This window comes from Doryrhamphus excisus, linkage group LG5, assembly GCF_037039965.1.
Source record: "Doryrhamphus excisus strain RoL-2023G ecotype Guam linkage group LG5, RoL_Dexc_Guam_v1.1, whole genome shotgun sequence".
Classification (NCBI taxonomy): Eukaryota; Metazoa; Chordata; class Actinopteri; order Syngnathiformes; family Syngnathidae; genus Doryrhamphus; species Doryrhamphus excisus.
The window spans coordinates 23,551,636-23,571,553 of record NC_136361.1 but is presented as its reverse complement, the minus strand read 5'-3'; the positions used below and the strand labels follow the sequence as shown (position 1 = coordinate 23,571,553).

The 19,918-nt window shown below is 42.3% G+C and overlaps 1 protein-coding gene across 3 annotated transcripts in view; it reads right to left on the bottom strand.

The window, feature by feature from the left end:
* The window catches only part of LOC131105249 (RNA-binding motif, single-stranded-interacting protein 3-like), a 150,262-nt gene that overhangs the window by 5,272 nt on the left and 125,072 nt on the right, over nucleotides 1-19,918 (bottom strand). For 2 of the 3 annotated variants that reach the window (XM_078790937.1, XM_078790938.1), the window contains exons 13-17: nucleotides 15,408-15,514; nucleotides 13,139-13,182; nucleotides 8,516-8,612; nucleotides 6,134-6,184; nucleotides 559-675 (exon numbers count right to left, since the gene is read on the bottom strand). In XM_078790937.1, coding sequence (XP_078647063.1) covers nucleotides 559-675; nucleotides 6,134-6,184; nucleotides 8,516-8,612; nucleotides 13,139-13,182; nucleotides 15,408-15,514 — 416 coding nt within the window. The remainder of the gene's footprint in view (nucleotides 1-558; nucleotides 676-6,133; nucleotides 6,185-8,515; nucleotides 8,613-13,138; nucleotides 13,183-15,407; nucleotides 15,515-19,918) is intronic. The other variant, XM_078790939.1, reaches the window with a different exon arrangement.

The window sequence follows — 19,918 nt, the reverse complement described above, 5'->3', positions numbered from 1 at the left end:
CGATGACCAGGTACGTTTGACTTTGTTAAACACTTGGCTGCAAAAATGCTTAGCTCAATATAATATATATATATATAATAATAATACTGTAAAATACTATGTTATACGTTTGTAAAGACAGATATGCTATAATTGCAGCATTCCGATGCACATATTCTGTGTGTGTTGGCATTTGTAACATTGTTGTTGTTAATATTTTTGAGTCTGTGGTTGCAGCAGTTTTAATTTTAATTAGCATTTTCCTGTTGTTTTACGACGCTTGGAGCCTTTGAATGTTACGTGTTTGCCCTGCAGTGTTTTTAGCACAGTATTCTTTGGCACAAAACACACACAAGTCAAGCGGTACTCCTACCAATAAATAGTCCAGCTTTTAGATAATGGATTAATGACAATGTCCCAGTAAAATGTCATAAAAATCCCTTACCAAAGATCATTTTGTTAAAAAAAGACCATATTTGCTCTTGCAGTATTTACACAAAGACACAGTGTAGATCATAGACTATAAAGATTACCATACATGCACATACAGTATCAGTCGGCAGCGATGATGAGACTCACAGTGCCTGTAGTGCCCAAGGACAGGTGATTCATCTGTTGGGTGAGGGGTGCCATGACACCGGAGGGGTGGAGTGACAAACTGGGCTCTATGGCTGCAGACGGGGCGATCACAGCACCCTGTGGCAGAGAACGAAGACACATCTCATTCGCAATGAACACACCGGTAAAAGGCCAACATGAATGAAACAGCAGCGACATCATTTCGATGCTTGGAAAATCCTTGCTCACATTAGCCAAGAAATGTTTATCTAAACAAAATATGTCTAACAAATTATGGTAATGGTAATGGTTTTATTTCATTTGAACATGCATCAGATTACAATTGAGTGCATCCCATAATCAGTTCCCAGTTCCACATGTCCAAAAGGAGTAGGAAGAAGCAAAGCTTATTAAATCCTACCCCTCCATCTGGTACTTTTACAATCACTAACTGTTACATTTGTTCACTTCCTGCTTTCCTAATATAGTTTAAGTTTTTTTTTAAAATAACGTACCTCGTACCAAAGTACTCTGTGATATGAGCATCCAATGCCATAATGGGTACCATAGAGCGTGTCAATATAGTGATATATATAGCACATCATGACTGGTTCAAGACTCTTCATCCTTGTATTTAGCAAACATCAACTGCTTGTATTGTTTCTTGAATTGGCTCATCGTTGTGCATTGTTTGATTTCCTTACTCAATCCATTCCATAGTTTGATTCCACATACTGAAATGCTATGGCTAGCATAACGTAGTCCTAGCATAGAAGTGTTTCAAATGTACTTCTTCCCTGAGATCATATTTATCATATTTGTGATTTTAGAAATAAGGAGTTAGTATGTTCTCTGTAGGCGGCATTATGAATTATCCTTACTGGCCTTTTTTGCAGTACATTTAGCGAGTGAAGATTGCTTTTGTAGTTATTAGCCCATATTTCCACACAATAAGTAAGATATGGTAGAACCAGAGAGCAATAAAGAGTGTGGAGTGATTTCTAATTGGGAACAAATTTTGCTTTGTTCAATACTGAAATATTTCTGGCCACCTTATGTTGTCTATTTGTAATATGAGGTTTCCAGCTCATATTTTCTGTGATATTGTGATCCCCAGAAATGTATTTTCGTTCACACTTTCAATGTCCACACCGTCTATTTGTATTTGCTGGTACGTGTCCTTTCTGCTGTTAGCATGATTTTAGTTTTACTTCGTTCAAGGACAGTCTATTATCATCAAACCATCTTTTTAGTGTGACCATTTCTTCTCTGACCTTTTCTAATGATTTCGTCTGTACTTCCTCCAGAACAAAAAGCAGTGGTATCATCCGATACCGGGAAAATACTGAGCCAAAACCGCACACCTTGACAGTACACAGCTGACGGTAAACTTGTGGCAGAAAACACTCCAAAAGTCATGAAAGTTAAAGCGACTTGAAGCTTTCTGCTGTTGAAAGCAGACATAATCTGTCAGGATTGTTTTAGAAGTGCTCTACCGACTGGCAGCTGTCCTCGCATCCACAACTGTTTGAAGAACACAGCAGCTTGCTTATCACAATCGCTCCATCAACTGTCCTCAACATCCCCACTTAAGAGGGGCCTCATCTGCATGCACACACACACACACACACACACACACACACACACACACACAGGTACAGATGCCTCACTCGACCTTCCCACAAGCCAGCGCCCAGGTTTTTGGCAAATGCAGCTTAGGTTCAGCAGCCAGGATCCAGATAATACCCAATCTTTTTATCCATCACTGTAACACATTGCCTCATTTTATGATTTCTCATCCTCCGTCACTCTCTCTCTCTTCTGGCTTCATCTTTGCACGCAGCAGGCTCTCGGGAAGAGAGACTGCAGCATAAATCGTAAAGAAACCCACAGCAGCTAATTGTCTGCTGTGATTTATTCCTACAAGTGTTAAAGCATCCACGCCGCCATGTGTACTCTGCACATTAGCGCACTGGTGGTCTGTGATTAGTGGGACTCTGCACTTTTGTGTCTTTTCTTCCAAAAGGAAGGCCGTGCTCGAATGTGCAACGCAGACGTTTGTATTTTCCCCGAGGACGCGAGATGCTGATGCTCAACTCTGAACTCCCTCCGCCTCCAAATTACTCGCTCGCTCTTTCTGCTGTCATCTTTTCCGCTCGAGATGTGATCTCGTTGGGAATCTCAAAGACGATCACTGGTAGACACCTGCTTACTCAATGCTGCCGTGTTGTTTCGACCAAAATTGCACAGGAGTTCAACTCGCACACACATGGATTATACTCCCCACACAATATTTGTCACTATTCATACTGTGTTTTGTGATTTCTTTGTTTACCTCATGAAGATCTCATTTCTCGGGATGTCTAATTACTGCCCCCCCATTAAGCCACCCTCCTTGCCTGGCTTGTTATGCATGGTTAGGTAATACATTCATTTCCGGCAGGGGGACGTATGAGTAATTATGCACAAATAAATCCTCTTACTAATTAAGAGGTAAATACGTTCAAGTAATCTCTGCAAAGGCTGCCAAACACTTCCCAAAGCACTCCGCTGTTCAAGTGTATTGCATGTACAAGTTTGCGTTACGATGCGGTGTGTCGGCGTGGCGTCGCGACCCCAGGATGCAGAGAACCCAAACGCAGGTAAAAGTCTTTCTTTGATAATCGTTGAGCTATGCAGCAGCTAAGAAACGGCAACTAGCTAAACCAAACAAACGATAGACAAAAGACGGACAAAGGGAGAAGCCCGAACCCGAGTTAAATAGGGAACAGAAAATTAGAGGTAGGTAATATTAATAACATATTTTATTTGTATAGCGCTTTTCAAAATACTCAAAGACACTTTACAGAGGAACGGAGTTGAATAAAAGCAAGTAAACAGAGTAAAATATGCATTCAAATACAACATTCATTGGTTAATATGCAGTTAAAACATTAGAAAAAGCAGGGCAGGGCGGGGCACAGCGGTCAGGTATAAAAAGTTAGACATTAAAACCAGATTTAAAGAGGTGGGTTTTTAGTTGTTTTTTGAAACTGGGAAGGTCAGGGCAAGCACGGAGTGAATGGGGCAAAGAGTTCCAGAGGGTGGGGGCAGCGATGGAGAAGGCTCTGTCCCCCCAGGTGACGGGTACGTGAAACAGTAAAGGTGTGAGCGAACGGAAAGAGACAACAAAGGAAGTGGCTACAAAATAAGGGCATGGAAACAGGAACTAAGGCATAGAAGGAAGTAAACGACTCTTATTTCCGCCATTTTAATTGATGTCCCCAAACAGGCGTGCATTGAATGCGTCTTTTTTTCAATGAATTTCTGTTACCGATGATGTGAAAACCTTAAACTGCACAGTTGACAGTGGTTATAGCAGACGTGTGCTCATGGGTGTCAACCTAAATCTGTCAATGAGCGCACACCATTAATTCAACTTATGAGTCATTAGTTGTTGCAAAGGACCGAAGGAGACTCTGCGACTGTAGAAGAAGAATTAAGCTGCAGACTTTGAGTCCTCCTCCCTGATGCAGCTTCCATTTGCCAAGTTCCTCATATCCAGGAAATACAAGGATTCGCCGTCGCCTTTGTTGTCTAACAGGGATTTCAAGACAAGGTTGGGAACCAGCCCAGACATGCGTTTGCAGCAGTTGCTCTCTTTGTTGCTGATTTATGCTTTGTAATCCGTTCCTTTCTTTCCCTTCCCTATGCCCCCCCCCCCCCCCCCGCTCTTTCTGTCTAATGCACACATTTCTTTTATTTACTTTGTCTTCCGACAATCCCACATTTGCTCGTCTCCCTCTATTCTATGAAGCAACCCGCCATATAATAAGACAGGACATTTGTTAGAAAACATACACAAAATGCTATTTATTCTCTGTTAGAGGCGTAATTTGTGTCGGACACGAGACCAGACCATTTCTAGCTTAAATTGGCAGACACAAAGGAAGTTCAAATTGGAAGCAGGAAGACAAAAGACAAACCAGCACAGGCTTGCAACCATTATTTAGAGCAGTATGTGCATTATCTGCAATTCATGCGCATTCTTTATCCCTCAGTAGTTTCACCAGGCAGTAAGGTACACAAAGATACAGTATTCAGGCACTAATGAGGGACTAATGAGGAACTAATGACTAAGGCACATAAATCTAGAGTAGTTACAGAGGAACTAATGAAGAACTAATGAGTTGTGGTTAGAATTAGGTAGGTTTGTACCTCATTTTTGTGTACCTTGTGTTACCTTTTTACCTCCTGTAGGTTAAATAAAAATTGTCAGCAAAATAACGATGTAGACTTTCAGTGCAACTAAGTGAACATCAGGCACTTAGAAACAAAAAGGAGGTGTTAAATATTATTGTCACACCTTTAGATTCAGTGTGATAGAGCTTCTCATACACTGTAAGGCCTTTGTGACACACTCACATAGCACAATCGGAAGTGTTCAACATCTACATACAGTATGGCTGACGGAAAAATACTGGAAGAGGGAGACACAACAGATGAATTATTCCCACTCACACAAGCTTAAAGGGGAAGTGCATGTTTTTTTAGGATTTTGCCCATCATTCCCAACCATTTATTTGCCTTTTTTGTGCATTATAACACAAGAAAACAAGTCAATATGAGCTAGCTTACAATGCTGTCATTGGGATACACCTATTTCGACTATGGAGCAATCTAAAAAAACTCAAAAAGGTTGCATGGTTTGATATCCATGCTGTGATCTTGGATCAACATGTACACTGATCACAACATTGAAGTGTATCTTGCCGTATTTTGTTGATTTAAAACACTACCCAAACTTCATTGATACACATACTGTACTTATGCTAGCTCTGTCACCAACGGCAGCATAGATAAAATTACAATGTCCGCTCTACACCCCTCTTTGTCCATCGAGCCCAGAGCTGCCGTCGCTACACAGAAGCACGCATGCTCTGGTGCACAGGCGTTAATTACACTACAAAATGTCACGTAATTAATGGAATAAATTAGTTCCCACTGTTAACGTGTTATTTTTGACAGCCCTAAAATGTGTGTTTTACTATGTGGTTTATTTTGGGTCAGGTTGGCGTCATGGTGAACCGCCTGCATGCATAATACAGCACGGATGTACTAAACGATAATTAGTGATTAGTGTTTATCAGACGCATCTTTGGCTACAACACTCATTTTTATGGTTGGAATCAAATATCAGTGTGTAAACTTCACTTCCATTTTCAGCCAGCAGGGTGTAGACCTTTATTACATATCTGGGGCTCGGCATCACGGAGCTCTTCCAAGTGATACGTGGAGGTCAGACATGGGCTGATTCAGCAGTGAAGACCCCAGCCTCGGGCAACATCTTTTTAGCCACATTTAGCAGTTTTCTTCAAGCGCGTAACTTGTCTTTCATATTTTGTGTGCTCTTGTTTGATCAGGACTTTGTGGTCACTTGCAATTAGAAGTTCAATTCCAGCGTAAGTGCTGTCTAAGGAGGTGGAGTGTCATCATCTTGACATGCATGAAATACAGAAATGTCTCCCTTTGGAGTTTATTATTCACAGAAATGGGTGTTAATCAAAGAAGGCGTTAATCGTTATCCGAAAGAGAAATCAATAAGAGATGAACTTACTGTAGGTTGCATAACATACGGTTGATGTGGCATCCAAGATGTACTCTGGACCTGCAGATAGATGGTACAAACGGAGATTAAGGACCGTCGCTAAGTGATGACAAAATAAAAGATAAAAAATACAAACTAGAACTAAGGCTGATGGGAAAAAATGCCATTAAAGGAATGGATGGCAAGAGGACACAGATGGGAAGAGAGGGGAAGATCACAAGATGATCATTGTGTGCGGGTGGAGATGGTGCAAGAGAGAAGATAAGAAGGGACAATCGGAGGGAGAGAAAAGAGGAGAAAATGACCAAAGAGGAAAAAAGAAGAGAAAATGAATCATTAACCCGAGCCTCCACAGGCACGTTGCGGAGCACCGGTCCCTGCGGCAGTGTGTCTTGAAGAATAATACAGCGGCAACCGAGGGTCCACTTGGCCGTGTTGTAATTATAAGAGGATATGGAGACCACAGAGAGCAATACAGTCGAATAATTACTGTTTCACACTCCAGGTTTCATCATCAAAGCCCGTCTTCCACTCAAATCGCCACTTTCATCTCTTAGTCCTGTCGACTTCCCAACTATAACGTAAGAAGTAATAAGTCCCTGAACACATCTTTGTTGTGTAATGTAATGTATACTGTGGTCGTGATGTATGCTGTAAATAACGACAAACGTGCCTTTGATGTGCAATGTACAAACTACAGAAAATGGGGTATTGTTGAGTTGTGAGTATTCTCAAGTACTGAGTATTGTTTGCATCATCGTGTACTTCTCATCAAAGAATGGACTACCACGATATTTCTCAGAGGACGACTGAGGAATAGGGAGGTTCAACGGTATGTGTGGGGAGGAGAGAGCCAATATGGTCCAAGATGTCCTCCTCCAAAAGCTCACCCAACTCACTGGGCCTCCTTCCACCTCCTTCCACCTCTGGATAAAGAGCTCCCTGACATGACAGAAGCCATATCCAGCTCCAGGTTCTTGGGCTCCACCATCTCCCGGGTCTTGGAGTGGTCCTCCCACTAGACACGATTCGGAAAAAGATGCAGCAGAGCCTGCCTACGGAATTGCTCACAACTTTGTCCAATGCAATAATCCAGTCTGTTCTTTGCGCCGCCATCACAGTTTGCTTTGGCTCTGCTAGCAAACCGGACAAGAGCAGACTGCAAAGGACAATCCGGTTGGCAGAGTCAACCATCTGAACCGTACCAGTCCAGAGCCAAGAAGAAGGCAGGCAACATCTCTGCATAGCGCTCACACCTCGCCCACAAACTGCTCCAGTTCCCACCTCCGGTCGGTGATACGGGGCCCTGCTCGCCAAAACAACCCGGCACAAAAACAGAGTCATCCGCTTGGCCCACAAACTATTGAACACTTAACGACACACGCCGGACTACTTTATTATTTATCATATTTATTACAGTATACATTACATTTCTATTCTATTTGCACTGCAGACTGGACATAACCTGTAACCCTGTCAGGAGCAGAATTAGAATGATCTATAAGCCTTCATTCCGTATGTCAACTTTATTGCTTTATTGCTGTTGAAGGTATTTGCTCAATTGTGCTAGCTAAAGATAAAAGCTAAAACAAACACATCGTCTCACAAATACAGACAAAGATACTTATACACGCACCCACACAAAAAAACGACTAACGTGACGACTGACAGTTAAGGTGGAAACATCGAGTACGCATATGACAGCTTGCTTTGCAACAAAGGAACAGCAGAATGTTCCAGACGCCTTGATGCCCCAGCGAAGCCTTGATGCCCCTGCAAAGGAAAGATGCCTTGACGCTACGGCGAACAAACGAAAGGAGAAACACCGTGAAAGCGGTTCAAGCAAGGGCAGTGGCGAAAGCTGATTGGTTAAGGACTCCAGCATCAGGACCCCAGCCTCGGGTGTATAAAAGACCGGGCAGGGAAAGGAAGGGTGCTTTTTTGCAGCTGCGCTGTAATAAGACCTGCTTACTTGTAGGCATACAGGGACTGCAGATAAGCCCGGACGTCTGTATTAGTATTATTATTAGGTATTGTTGTCAGGAATAAATAATCTGGTTCTCATTCTATAATTTGGTTCTTTAAGATGCCCTTATCCTCTATTCGAAACCCACTTAGAGTCCTCAGGGGGAGGATCTCTACACTGTACAGACTGATGTTAGACTGGAGTCAAATCCCTACGTGGTAAAAAGCCAATCCCAACTCTGACATTAATGTGATGGCAAAGGCATCACCAAACACGACCAAACTGGCAACATTTCCAGCTGAAGTGTTCACCCAGTTACTCGGGATGTGCTCTTCATGAGAAGAACCTTACATCATTCAAGGTAACCCTGCCAGTTTGTCTTCAAACCTTCATGAAGCAGTAAAAGCCCAAGAGCCAACACCAACCTGATACGTGGAAACAGGAGAGGCAGCAATGAAGGGTGTGATTGACGTCTGTGCGATCATCCGATTGGTGGAGATGCTGTACGGTGATGAGTAGAACCTGCAGAGGCAAACAATAAAAGCAACGCTGTCAGTATTCCGGTCTCGATTTAAGAAAGTACCACTCCAGGCATCTAACCCTCGCCGCGAGACAGAGATTCAAGCAACACAAGCAAAGAATCGGGGCGTTCTTTTGACACTAACAAAAGTTGAATGCTGCTGACGAAAGGGATCAGTCAGCCATCATTAGAGCTGTCGTGGAAACACTAATATTGCAGGTTTAGTCTGAGTCACAGCATCAAAGACATTCAAGTGAGACATGACATCCGAACGCCGCGCACATCGTTTATCAGCTCCACTGCTATGCATAATAATACATGATTACCCTAATGTGTGAGTGGGAGACATTTTTCACCGTTGCCCTTTAGGTGTCCGCCTACACGTATCCCACTTGATGTGGAAGAGACGCCGTCTGTAACGTATGCATTTTAACCTGTTTACTATAGAATTGTTTGCCCTTAGGATTTTACTTTGTTTCCCTCCCACACCTCGTCAGCCCTCGCTGGTGGAATGTTGGCGCTGCGAGTGCTTTATTTATCATTCTGTACCTCCATGGGACATGTTTCATCTGCCAGGCCCTGTTTCTGTGCCCAATCGATGCCTAAGTGTCTGTTGACTGAATAATGGAGCATAGCGGCAGCGCCCCCCCATCCCACCCCCCCCCCTTCTCCAACACATTCTGTGTTGCTTTTTTGGTCCAAAGAAATTGCTTACTGGGCTTAAATTTGTTAAGTCACCTTAATGCGTCTGGCATTATTTTTAGCCCTGATCGACTTATTTTTACACCACAAACAGAAACTAAAGAATGATGCATTTCATCAAATCTTTTAGTCTGGCATGCATCTCTAAGCTTTTGGATTTGGGTTAGGGTTACACATCCCAGACCAAAATATAGCATCCGGTTGCCAGGTAGAGGTGAGTTTACTGTTTTCTTTGAACTCGACAACCCGCCTTATATAGTGTTAAGACTTTCCCACAGACATAAGCTAATGTAGCATTTTTATTACTTCTACATTTACAGTATATCCTGGAACCTCGATTATGTTCTGGTTATTATATCTTTCACGTTTACGTCGACAGACTAATGACGCTAATGACGAGTGTATTTATTATTTAGTATATTTAGTGTTAATGCATTGATAAGGTAAACTCAAAACAAAAATAAACCTATCCCTGAAATAATTGTAAAGCTGAAACTTTCTTCTTTATCTAAAGTGGACGACTTTAAGGTTGAGCAACAGGCCAAATGGATTGGAATATCTCAACAGTTCTATGCTCTAGTGCCCAGGATTTCAAAGATGGCTTCCCCAATCCCGATTGTCTTCCGTGTGTTTCACATATTTGTTTGCTTTACGATATCACAAGCAGTTTAAAACCCTGTGCTGTGGCGGTTCAGGCCTGCTGGATGCAGTTTCTTCCTCACTAGCCGCGATAAGCACCAGACCGTGATGGCGCCTCACAAGGACATCATCTGCCCCCGTCTTACCCGGTCCCCAGGTTTTCGTGCTCTACCGGTCGTGTTTAAGCCACAGAAACACAAAGCGCGAGACTCCAACTCCCCACCTCCGATGACAATGTGGTTCACCTCCTTGGCGCCACAAATAGAATTCTCATGAATTATTAGCACAACACGTTTTCTCTTGCAAAGGCTCGGCTCTGGTTCATGTGTCGGCCAATTGCATCTTCTAACTTGGCGTTCACCTCATTTTACCTTTAAATATGTGCAGACAGTATAGACGGTATAGTAATTAAATCTAATTAAACACATTTTAAATACATGCATGTATACACATGGATTATGGACATGGACGCACTGCAGTAAAGGTCGATGCTAGTTTTGAATTCTTTTGCGCCACTCAACATGCAAACCATATAAGACCTAGAAGCACATTTGATCCTTTTTGACAGACACACAGATCACGGAATATGCTTCCTTCTGCTGCACATTTCTCACCATTTCTCACCGTGTGGGGCAGTAGAAACGGCACTACTGATAGTACTAGGAAATATATCAAACATATCAAGTGTGCACACATAAAAGGAAGGTTTTCAAAGGTGAGGCATGTTCATCCACATGTTGAAGGCAAAATGAAAATGAGAAAAATCACTTAACGTCACTGACATGTATACCCAAATAAATACAAAAAAAATCACTTTAAATTGTCACAAAGCAGATATTAAAATACACAAAACAGCTGTGAAAAATTACGTTATTTGACCAGACGGTTTCTGCAAGTGATCTCTATTTGACACGTAAAAGTACAAACATATTGGAGGCACACCGCATTTGAAGTGTGGAAAATGTAAACACCGATTGTCCGGCACCCGTATACCGATTAATTTTGTCACCCATTTTCAGTTAAAAGTTTCTGTTTGGAAACAGAACTATGAACAGTCGTGAACAGTTCAAGCCGGTCTCCTAGAAATGTGTTCAGCCTGAATGTGACTGCAAGCATACTGATTTTGTTGGTTTTTTTGTGTGAGGAAACAAAAGACAAATGTTAAATAAGAAATATCCGGTAAAGAAAATACTTTCTAAAACACACCCGGTGAACCTTGTAGGAATTACATTCACGCCGCTATATTATATATTATATCGCTGATGAATATGAATGAGCCACCGCTGCCAAGTTGGCCAAAAAACGGTCCTGTGGTTGTGTTTATTGTATTTTTCATTAGAGCAATGTGTGCGGAGAGAGAGAAAAATAGCAGATAGAGGACAGATCCAAGGTTATTGATGGAGGCTATTAGGCCCGAGCAGCTCTCTGTCAATAAGGACTGGAGTACGGCTGTTTAAATAACACACTGAACATGTAATTGCAAACGCAACATTGATACAGGATTTAATTTAAAGCCTATCTATGAATCCCTGGTTTGACCTAGCTGCACTGTCAGGAGTACGCCCTGAAAAATTGGTTAATGATTTAGTGCCAGCCTCAGAGACACTTGCACAGCGGAGAAGTGTGGGAGAGCATTCTGGGATACGTTTGTGTGTGGGCAGGGAAGATAGATGGAATAGAGTGGCACGGATGAACGAAGGGATGAACACAAAGGCAACGCAAAGAGAAAAAACTAAACAGGTTGTGCGCCAAAGTGGTCTGGGACACATTAGACTGGCTCAGACGCTAAAGTCTGGCCGTTCTCGCAAAGACCTGGTGGATCCCGACCCTGCTCTCCTTGGGCTGCCTTCACCGTACTTTGCGCTTCTCTAATTAGCTGCATTAGCATTTCATAATCATGTGGTTCTGTGCCGGAAGGAGCTTGGCTGACCCCAGAAGAGAGGTCAGGGTGGCTTTAAGAACATAAGTGGCCAAATACTGGAGTGTGAGGCCACAGGCGTTCACACACATAGCTGACCGAAAGGAAACAGGAAGGAATAATCAATTAATCACCAGCGATATGCCGGAATATGTAATGGGAGAAGAAGTGGAACAGGGCAAAGCAACACTGAGGATGCGATGGAACGTTCCAATCAGTAAAAGTACAGTGAAGCGAAAGCGCCGACGCCTAAAAGCACAACCGGGTGACAGCATGAGAGCTGATGAAAGGGAACGTTGGGACACAAAGTGGAAGGAAGGCTGAGACAACAAGGAGAATGGGAAGAGAATGGGAGCTGGAGGGAAGCGTCTCCTGGGATCGCGTCACCAGAAGCGTTCATAGCAGACGGGTCCAAACTCCAATTTCCCCTTGAAGCAAGCAAACCATCGTCTCTCTGGAAGAGCTGCAGTGGGCCTTGGCTGATGAAAATCTTACAGTAGCGCTGCAACGATGCCCATCTCGCCGCTTTTACACGTGTGACATCCATTATGCAAATGAGATGTCCACCGCCATAGCAAAACATATCGCTTGGTGTCACCCGGTGCTTCGAAAACTTAATAAGGGGAACCTTTAAGTGGACCGCTCCAAGGTCGTGCAATCTAGAACGCTGTCTTCCGGTGTCTCCCATCAGGGGTCGCTACAGCACATCATGTCTTTATTCAAGCCCGCCATTAGTAGGCGCTAAAGAGCTCCAAAGGTTAGAATTGGAGCAGCTGGGCTACAAGTTTCGGTTAAAATGCTCCCCGAAGGTTCCATGCATGACGCCATGCTAGCATATCTTGGTCAGATCTAACGTATTAACGTCTATTTCTAAGCCAAACTTTAGGGGTTCCACTCTACGCACGAACAGTCAAAAGACACTTGCTTCTGAAGAGGAGTTTTTCTTTCCTCGTACAATCACGGCGTGTAACAGCTGCGTGAAAAGAGCCAGATGCAGCAACGGCATGAGACGACGTGAGGGTGTTTTTATGATAATAGCAAAACAGCGTTGCTTAGGTTTGTCTGAAGATCCTTGCACATTCCCGTTCCGCTCATTTGTATGCATGTGAAGTGTGAGATGTGCTGATGGGAGGCTTATGTGCGATATGAGCATCTGGCCAAGTGTGCTACAGGAAGCACTTAAGTTTCACAAAGCATCATTTGCAGGTGCACAGGCATATAAAGACGGGGACACATTTGTAATTCTGAGGAGAAAATGTTCCACCTTACCCATTTTGCATCGAGGTGGGATCATATGTTAGCGCCATACCACTCTGCAGAAACAAAGAGAGGGACATTAAAGCTTGTTAAACGCTCATTATGGTTGATGAATAATTTCTGCATAGAAGTCACTCAATGACTTCTACGAACAAAGTGACTGATGTTTACCATGACTGCAGTTCCCACCAAATGGCATACCTTCTAGTTCAGACTCATTAAAGGGGTTATTACAGTGCTTCAAAAGTAATTGCACTTTTATATTTATATAAATCATCTTCTTCTATATTAATTGACTGTTATTTTTACTAAATGATTTTTAATAGAGGAAGTTATGCTGTTCCGCTTACCCTTTTGTGTATGGAATTTTGTGTATTTATGTATAAAAGGCTATTTTAAATGTGCTTGGTTTGACGAGAAAAGAGGGTCATGACTTGATGGCCATGTAAAAATGCGAGTCCCAAAAGCACTCTGGGTTTTTGTATAGTTCTGAATAATCTTGCTAACATTGAAACATATGACCGTGGATGCGGATAAAACCACGCTTTCTTTGGCAGTGTTTAAGCTAGAAAATAATAATTTAAAAAACTGAATCATCAAGGATGAAAAAAAACTCATCTGATGTACTATCTCACCCTCCCAAAAAAACAGCTTGGACAAAAACAATTCCCCAAAAATGCCTGCTGAGCTCAAGAAGATCCAGTTTGCAGCACATATCCAGCCTAAAAGGATTATGTGAGCAAGGCACCAGCAAGGCAGACATCAGCCTCAGCCTCCAACCCAACACACGCTAGGCAGCATCGGAGAAGACGTCAGAGGACATGGGGTACTGAACGGGGCCACTGAACATGGACTGTGGTGTCTGGCTCATAGGAACACGTGGCCATACCAGCGTTATGCGTTCAAGGGCGTTCTAATGTGCTTATTTGAAGATTCAAACTCCACACCTACCATCGCAGCGTCGACTGTGCAGTCATGGGTGATTTCTGTAGCACCTCCGGGTGCGGGTGGAAATGAGTCAACTGGAACTGAATTTTTTTTGACTGAACAGGAAAATGGTTGACATCCGATTTTCCTTATGCACGTACATCATGTACTTTTTATGGTGGAGTTTGGGAAACCGCTGGCCTACCACGCTGCACTTTATCAGACATGCATTTTATGTTGGCTCAACAGCAGCTCTGCAAGTCTTTCACATTTGTCCTACATTCCACAAAAGGCTTGCATCCCCAAAATGGCAGCAGTTCAGTGGCCTAATGCTGAACTCTGCAGCAGTTATCTCCACACAATGTTCCGTGCCAGAACTGGTGAAATACAGACCGTGAGCGATACAAAGCTCCCCTTATGCAAAGGAATCATGCAGATTTACTTCCCAGCCCAATCATTTCGGATGAAATAAGTGCTAGCGCTGTCACAAGAAGGATTTTATGTCGTTTTTCTGTGTATAGTTTCCATGTTTTCTCCGGGCTTGCATGGGTTCTCACAAAATATGAAACATGTGAGTTGATTTTAAGTGCGTTACTTTGTCTCATTCTTGTGACGGGTCTAAATACACACACGCAACCAACAGATGTGTATCGTGAGGACTTCGCTCCAACAAGGCTGACGTCGCCTCTCACGAACGCGCAAGGTATGCAGATTAGCTTTGGAAAGCATAGCCAAATGCAATCGCTGCCCATGAATGTCATGTTATTGCTACGGTGGTCCTGGTCCAATGGACTGCGTCGCCGTCATCGAGTTGTGTACTTGGAGCGTGGGTGGTGACGCCATTCACCTCCCTTTGTTCGGGAAATCGAGCCTTCGCTTTAAACCCAACACGGTGCAACAATTCATCTTTTGCAGTACTGAATGAAAAGTTTCAATTGCAGATGTCAGAGCGAATACGGGAAACAAAGAGCAAAAAAAAAAAACAAAAACCTGCAATCAAGTCTTTCAGAGATAATCTGTTTCATTGTGTTAATTTTAATACCTTTAGAAATGACAGCTTTCACACTGTCAGCAACATCTCAAACTCACTCCCAAGCTTTATATTGAAATGAAATCCAATAATTACACAAGAAAGGATCTGTCAAAGCTTTGCAGATTTAACCGCCACTAAAATAATAATAATAATAATAAAAGGAGAGAAAGTTTTCTTGCACAGCTCTGTGAATGATGACTTGTCGGTGTTCAACTTGTCTTTTGTTCACAATCAGAATCAGCTTTCTTGGCCAAGTATACGTTCTCATACACAACACTTGAATAAATAACTATGAAATAAGATGAATTTTTGAAAACTCACCTCTCCATCCCGCGTCCATGGTCGGCCATTCTGGGGATATTTGATCTGGGTCTGTCTTTTTTTCTGGCCTCCATCAGCAAACTTGCACAGCAACGGCTCTGCAGGGGCTGCACGGACGCAGGCAGGCGAGCGGCCGGAGAGAGAGATGCAAGGACAAACATAGAGGAGGATAATCTTCTTAAAAGCAAGAAAGTGGACAAACCTTTTAGGAAAATGTAAAGAAGCAATGCTTTGACCAAATAAACATGATGAGGCGGTCTGTGTGGTGGAGCTGTTGACTGTAAACTGTCCTGGTTGATTTTGTGTAACGCTGATAACGAGTCCAAACCCCAGAATCACGATACATAGCAAACAAGGTCAAATGCGAGCTAAACCTGAACACAATTTCCCCATGCCTTGGACCATGGAGAACAACGCTATCGCTCCATCTCCATGGTCCCTTCAGATATGCTTGCACAAAGCGGTGCTGACATGAAAGCAAAGCCACAGGCTAATCACCAAAGCACGGCGAATGTGGTTCAACTCCAGTCCGAACTTGAATGCTTATTACGCTAAACAGGACTAGCTTGACCCTTGGCTTTGCCACTGGAATCTTCCCTAAAGACAACAAGATGCCTTTTGGAGCAAAGATGGAGTAAAGATGAATGGAATGGGTCAAGTATGACCTTCCGGACTAAAGTTTATTGAACCTTAACTTGAGCTGCAGCAGGCAACTCGGTTGGAAGACGAAGGCAGTGAAGGAAAATCTTTCGTTTTTACCCAAAGAACGGAGAGAAACGTCTAACTGTTTCAATCCCAGACATTTTTTAAAAGACAAACCCTTCAGTAGCGGCCATTTTAGACCATTTTGACTGGTAAATGTAATCAGCAGTACAGCATCGATAAGTGTCAGGAAAATATTAATTCCCAACAAGAAGATGAAGAAAAACATTGAATAACTTTCACTGTGACAACAATACTGAACAGCTGAACTGGCTGCACGGTGGTTGGGTGGTTAGCATGTTGGTCACACAGTCAGTAGATCAGGAAGACCAGGGTTCAGTTTGCACGCTAGCTTCATTGGCCACTCCAAATTGTCCATAGGTATGAATGTGGGAAAATATGAAAGACAGCTGGGGTAGGCTCCAGCATGCCCGCGAGTCGAGTGAGGATAAACGATTTACAATTGTCACATTTCATCTTTCCCATATTTATTCTTTTATTTCTTTTTTCTTGTCTCTCATGTCTTGCCTTGTTTATTTTTTTATTTTATTGTATGATGAAGTTCATTATAAATATATATGTATATATAATATAATATATATGTATATAATAAATAAGTATATATGTTTGTAGAGCTTCTGGAGAAGTGAATTTCCTCTTTTACTATTTACAATTTTTACATTTTGAACTAAACTGTGTGTGTGTGCATGTGTGTGTGTGTTAAATTAGCCTACGCTGGTAACCTTGAGGTTTTTTTTGCTGTCGAGGCTTTTTTCACATGCAAAACATCCGTACTGAGCTCTTGGTGGCACTTCTGCCGCCTCGGGGCCATTTTTATGACTTAATGTTCACACAAAAAGGAAAAAAACGGACTCGTACAGTATGTCTTTGGGATCGGGCGTTGGGGCTTAAAAACGTATCATTATGTCTTGGGATTGAACGAGTTCAATTGTTAAAATAACTGCTGTATTTTAAAAATATTGCTGGTACTTTATGTTTCAATGTTTGTTGTATGATTGTTATGTTTTTGTTCAATATGATTTTGGCTGCTGCCTCTCCTGACCAAATCCTCCTTGTGATCTGTATGGATCTTTCATCTGGTTAAATAAAAGTAAAATCATATCCAGTGATGTCACACAGCAGCATCTGATAAACATAACAAAACTTAGTGGGCTTTATGGGTTTTATTTAGCATGAGTGGAGCCCTCTCCTGTGGTCACTCTTCTTTAAAGTGGGGGGGGGGGGGGGGCACCATTGTTGTTGTTGAGGAGAGGACCGCTAAACATTGTGTAATTAGCCGGCGGTCTTAACTGATTCTGTTGTCCTGATTTCCATAATCAATGGTATCTCTCTCATGGGGCACACACACAATCATCTCGGTTATTTAGGGAATTTACATTCATGAATAGAATACATGAAATAATACACCCTTTAACTGGAAGAATACTGCACTTGTGATGCTGAATGGTACCATGCCTTGTGCGGTATCAAGATATGAATGTGCTCGCTACGTTTATGCCCTACCTCCATTTTCATTAGAAAAAGACTGATGTCCTATCAGGACCGCCGTGATTGCAAATTTCAGAAAAATGTGCACTCCGGATTGGTGCGTGCGGCTTCGACATAAAGCAGGAATGTCATTAACTTGGAATGGCGAATCCCTGCTGGTACTGATTCAAATTTTATGGCTGCCAAACTAAACCATGCATTTACCTCCAAGATAAATGTTTGTTTATCTCCAAACAGAAGAATAAGTGGAGGGAGGTTTCATTGGAGCAAAGCCTTCCGACTTCAACCCCGGGGGCCTACGGGAGGTGGCTGCTGGAAACGAGATGCTGGATGAACAATTGGAGAACGCTGTCATGGCGCTGGCTTCGTCTGCACACGCCATGACCCCCGTTATTATCCTTAATTATTCATATTTATTCATGCTTTCTTTTCCTTTCTAGGGAATACCTTTGATGCCACAGACCGTACGTTCGGAGATGTTGGTTGTCCTTCACTTTCTTAGTGTTTTAAATCATTGTTTGAAAAGTTAAGGAAACTACATCATTAATTCCAGGGCCAAAATGTCGTGATCAGAAAGCCAGCAGTTAACTGCTGAGGTTCCCAAAGTCGACTGCTTTGAACGCCAGAGTTTTTCTCTTCTTCCCATGTCACCAACGTTCCTGTGAATATTCTCCATCTTTCCTTCACACTTTCGTCTCCTTAAGGAGAGACTTTCCTGAGGGAAAACAATCCTCTGTAAACTGAGCTCCAGCATCGTATGCTGACATCCGCCTAGACACCATCCAGGATGACACTTCTTCTTCTGGTACTCTATATGTCATACTTGTGGTAGATGTACAGGATGGAGAAAAAAAGACAAAGAAAAAGCAAAGCACAGACCAAATCCTTTCATGCTTGTCCTACAGAGTGACATTTTTACATTTTAAAAACTACATATTGCATGATTGCTACCAGAATAACATCATAGAAACGTTGAATGCTGAAAAGTTAAAGGGGAAGAAGATAACTCCATCGCTGAAAGATATCATAATTCATTAACATTATTAGAGCCCTCTAGACTTGAAATAGCACCCCTCTAGTCACCATTACATTCATATTAGCATATATATTAGCTAGAATATGAGAAAATAGGCCATGTAAGACATACTGTAAATAAAACTAAATTTGTTTCGGTTTAGCAGAGGAGGAGAATGGGTGGCAGACAGGAAGTGACGTTGACTGTTCAGAGCTTGTCGTGGGTTATGGCCGCAACAGTGGCCTGCTTTATTTTTATACTATTATTGTGTTTTATTATTGTGCCTGTGACATATTTTTGATAATTTAGCTATTTTTATGCATGAAAAGGCTTAATTTAGGCAACATACATACAACATACAATAAAGTTTGTTTAAATTTACATATTTTCTTAGTAGGAATAGTCCGTATTCAACCACAAAACAGCATTATTGATGAATTAATACATGTCTGATAAACGTGATAGATTGACGTTGCGAAATTGGAACTATGATATGGCATGGGACGATCGTACATCGGGCATCCCTCAGGGAGCGGCTCATTTTAGCGAAGGTACACATAATTGCGCAGTGACCCAAAGCTTACCAAATAAATGTTGGTTGTTATCTAAAGCCCCGTCTGCCATTATCCAGCGCTAAGGGTTAGGATCTGGATAAATCAGCGGGGAAAAGCTGGGTTTGCACACACATACGCAGACACACAGGAAATAGACAAGCCCTAAATGGCCCTGGTGAATTCTTTCTTCATGCTTGACAACTCACGTCTCAGTCTTTGTATTTGCCTGCAATATTCCTGAATGCAGAGCCCGCTTTCTGAAAGATCTCTGTAGGTTACCTCAAAAGAGTCTAGTCTAGTAGCTTCAGGTGATGCCTGTAGCGACAAACTCACAACTTTTCTCTATTGGTGCTAGACCCAAGTAGAGAATACATCTGTTATTTTGCATGCTATTTGTGCACAAACCGTGGCAAACAATCATGGCTGCAGTCATGGATGCTGTTGCTTTTGGAGACCGAGGTTGTAATCCGGGATGTGATGACTAGAACACATCCACATTTACACTCAAAGCAGAAGTTCGAAATGCAAAATGAAGAGATGGAAGCGAGACAATTTTAAAGCAATTTGTTGCAAACAAGCATTCGAGTGAAATCGGCTGTTCAGTTGATGAAAAGTTTCATTTAAGACCTCAGACTTTAAAAGCCAAAATCTCACTAAAAATGTGGCTTCAGTATCATTTTCCATCAGGCATTCACACTGTCATGATTTCTTTATGGCAAAGACAAAACGCA